Source organism: Arachis ipaensis, chromosome B3 (assembly GCF_059453495.1).
Source record: "Arachis ipaensis isolate K30076 ecotype BB chromosome B3, ASM5945349v1, whole genome shotgun sequence".
NCBI classification, from domain to species: domain Eukaryota; kingdom Viridiplantae; phylum Streptophyta; class Magnoliopsida; order Fabales; family Fabaceae; genus Arachis; species Arachis ipaensis.
The window spans coordinates 134,976,640-134,979,607 of record NC_142438.1 but is presented as its reverse complement, the minus strand read 5'-3'; the positions used below and the strand labels follow the sequence as shown (position 1 = coordinate 134,979,607).

General features: G+C 36.7%; 1 protein-coding gene across 1 annotated transcript; it reads left to right on the top strand.

Annotated features, from left to right (window-relative positions):
- The first annotated feature begins 222 nt into the window (after nt 1–222).
- Nucleotides 223–1,725, top strand: LOC107606765 (uncharacterized). Its single transcript, XM_088507991.1, has 3 exons — nt 223–409; nt 999–1,274; nt 1,388–1,725. Exons 1-3 carry the CDS (start codon nt 223–225, stop codon nt 1,723–1,725), a joined length of 801 nt encoding a protein of 266 aa, XP_088364117.1.
- The last annotated feature ends 1,243 nt before the right edge of the window (nt 1,726–2,968 follow it).

Below are 2,968 nucleotides of genomic sequence, written 5' to 3'. Positions count from 1 at the left end.
TTCAACCTTCTGTTTGGATTGTTCTATACTCATTTCTCAATATTCCCTCATGATGATTAGTTTAATTGTAAGAACAATAATGTCTGATTAATAAAAAATACGGGCCTGCTACACATACAAGTTTATAAGCATCTAAGTTGGCCCAGCCCAAATTGAAGACACGCGCATAAAGAAGCATAACATAGCGCGTCAAAATCACGCGCTCAATACAAACGGTTACGTATGGCAGACTCTTCCACTTCCTCCACTTCTTCCATTTTTCAAAACGCTTCGAAAACAAGGAAACACTCCCATTTTCGAGCAAAAATCAAAGTTCAAAATATACAAATCGTTGTTCGAAACCTCCATCAAAACAACATCAAACTCTCCGTGAAGAATCTGAAGAGAAAACAAAGCAACAACACTCAACGTAAGTTCATTAAGATTACTGTATATTCTACTTTTCTTCTACGTCGTTCTTCTAGGGTTTACTGGGCTATTATTCTTGCTTCTTTGTTACACTGTTCTAAGTTCTACGTCGTTCTACGTTCTTGTTCTAAGTTCTCCTGCTACTGTTGTTGATTTTTGGGGGTTTATTTCGTAGATTGGGGGGTGTATACTGCTTGAACTTATAATGTGGCTTGATATTGAAGCATGTTTGACTGATATCTGACTGATATATATGAATGTATCTGAATAATATCTATCTCACTATTATCAATGGGTGTATCTGATTCTTACATATGGGTGTATCTTACTGTTATCAATGGGTGTATCTAACTCATATATGCGTGTATCTTACTGATATCTCAATTAATTTGATATTGAAGCATGTTTGAGTGATACCTGACTGATATATATGGATTTATCTAAATCATATCTATGGGTATATCTCACTGTTATCAATGAGTGTATCTGACTCATATCTATGGGTGTATCTTACTGTTATTAATGGGTGTATCTGACTCATATATATGGGTGTATATTACTGATGTCTTTGGGTGTATTTTTCGTTTCAGACAAAATGGCAGCAAGAAACCAAACAAAGGACCTTAAGTGTGCCACACATCTCCTGAGTGATAAGTTCAGAAACATGACTGAGGAGAAGAAGGCAATTGTCAGGGATCTCGGATTTGGTGGGTTGATGCACGTCCCACCTCTAAGGGTGGATCACCAACTCTTAAGGGAACTGGCAAACAACTTCAAACTTGGGGAGAACAGACTGAAGACAGTATATGGTTCTTTCCAAATAACACCAAAGACAATAGGTGATGCGCTTGGCATCAATGCAACAGGTAACTAGCTCAAAATTATAGGTGTATATTAAGTTCATGCTTGGGTGTATTTAAGGTTGATGCTTGGGTGTTTTTGAACCGATTTTGATACTTTGTTGTTTTCTTTTTTGTAGGAAATCTGTTTCCTGAGAAAGTTGAGTATAAGCAACTTTCTGATGATGACAAAATAATTTATAGAAGATTCCAGGGTAAGACCCTCAAAAGTCTTACCGATGAAATGATGGAAATAGGCGTTGGCAGCAAAGAGGAACACCTGATGTTTAAGAGGATATTCATCCTCTACATACAGATGGCGTTCCTTTTGCCAACGACGATAAACAAAATATCGCCCGTGCACCTGGCCCCAATTTTTAAGATGGACGGCATATCGGAGAGAAACTGGGGGGCATGTTTTGACCTTCATTATCAAGGGCATCACAGACTACCAGGAGAAGAAGAAGAAGGCAATTGATGGCTGCCTCTTTGCCCTGATGATAATATACTTTTATCTTTCTGAAAACAAAGGCAAGAAGAGGGCTGAAAGACCACCAAAGCCTTGGATTGCCAACTGGACTAAGGAGCAGTTGGTGGAAAGAATGACTGCAGAAAGAGAAAAAATTTTGGTAAGTAAACATAATATGTTGCTTGTATTTTATTTACCTGAATGCTGCTAGCTAAAATATCTCATGTTTCAGGGGATTGTGAAGATGGCGGAGACAAGACCAAGAGAAAAAATGAAAAAAAAAAAGAAAAAAAGAAAAAAAAACAAGAAATAAAAAAAACAAAAAAAAGGAAGGCGAGTCCAACATCGTCTTCGGAGACAGAAACAGCTACTGACAGTGACACTTCTACCTCTGAGTATGAGACTCAACAAGACTCAGAAGATTCAGCAAGAAAACACCCTATCAAAAAGGGGAAAAAGTAAGTACCATACTTGGGTGTAATTTCTTTTTCGAGTTGGGTGTATTTTGTTGATCACATTGGGTGTATTTTTAGTATGTTCTAAATAATCATTGTTTGCCTTTCAGAATGGACTCCAGAAAAAGAAAGCAGAGGCAAGAGGAGTCAGATTCTGATTCAGAATCAGAATCTGAAACAAGTGATGAGTAATGTCTTGAAATTATTACTCCTTTCTTTTGGCTTCATTATAAAGATTTCGTGTATTAACTGAAGTGTCTATTATTAACTTATAGGAGCGAAGAATCATCACCTGCAGAGAAGGAGAAGAAAAAGAAAAAAACAAAAACAACACCAAAAAAGTAAGCACTTCTTTGCATAATATTGTGATAAAATTAACTTTTTATTTCTAATTGGTACTCTTTTTTTTCCACCCAAAACACAACCAAAAAAGAAAAAAGTTGTCGTGGAGGATTCACCTCCTAAAGAAGACCAATACTTTGACGGGTACAGTACCTCGTAAGCTATATTACCGTCTATCATCGTAATTATTTTTGTTAACATCTTCTTTTATGAATGTAGTGAGACATATGAAATATCAAGTGACGAACTGGATGAATGGCTAGGGCAAAACGTTGATAAATCTGCTGCAGATGGGTATGTCTTGCTGGGCTGTCTATTTCATATTTTGTTGTGTTTTGTATGCTAATAATTGTTTCTTGTTTCGCAGGGAGAATCAACCTGACCTGCGATCGACAGAAGGTCGCTATGTGTCGTCTGAAACGTAAGAAGCTTTATTATTTAATAAAATCTTGTTA

What these genes read in the sequence shown, in the direction of transcription:
- LOC107606765 (XM_088507991.1), top strand. Translation starts at nt 223, where the DNA reads ATGGCAGACTCTTCCACTTCCTCCACTTCTTCCATTTTTCAAAACGCT. An exon ending in ACAAAGCAACAACACTCAAC is followed by an intron (nt 410 to 998) that starts GTAAGTTCATTA and finishes TTTTCGTTTCAG; the next exon opens with ACAAAATGGCAGCAAGAAAC. An exon ending in GCTTGGCATCAATGCAACAG is followed by an intron (nt 1,275 to 1,387) that starts GTAACTAGCTCA and finishes TCTTTTTTGTAG; the next exon opens with GAAATCTGTTTCCTGAGAAA.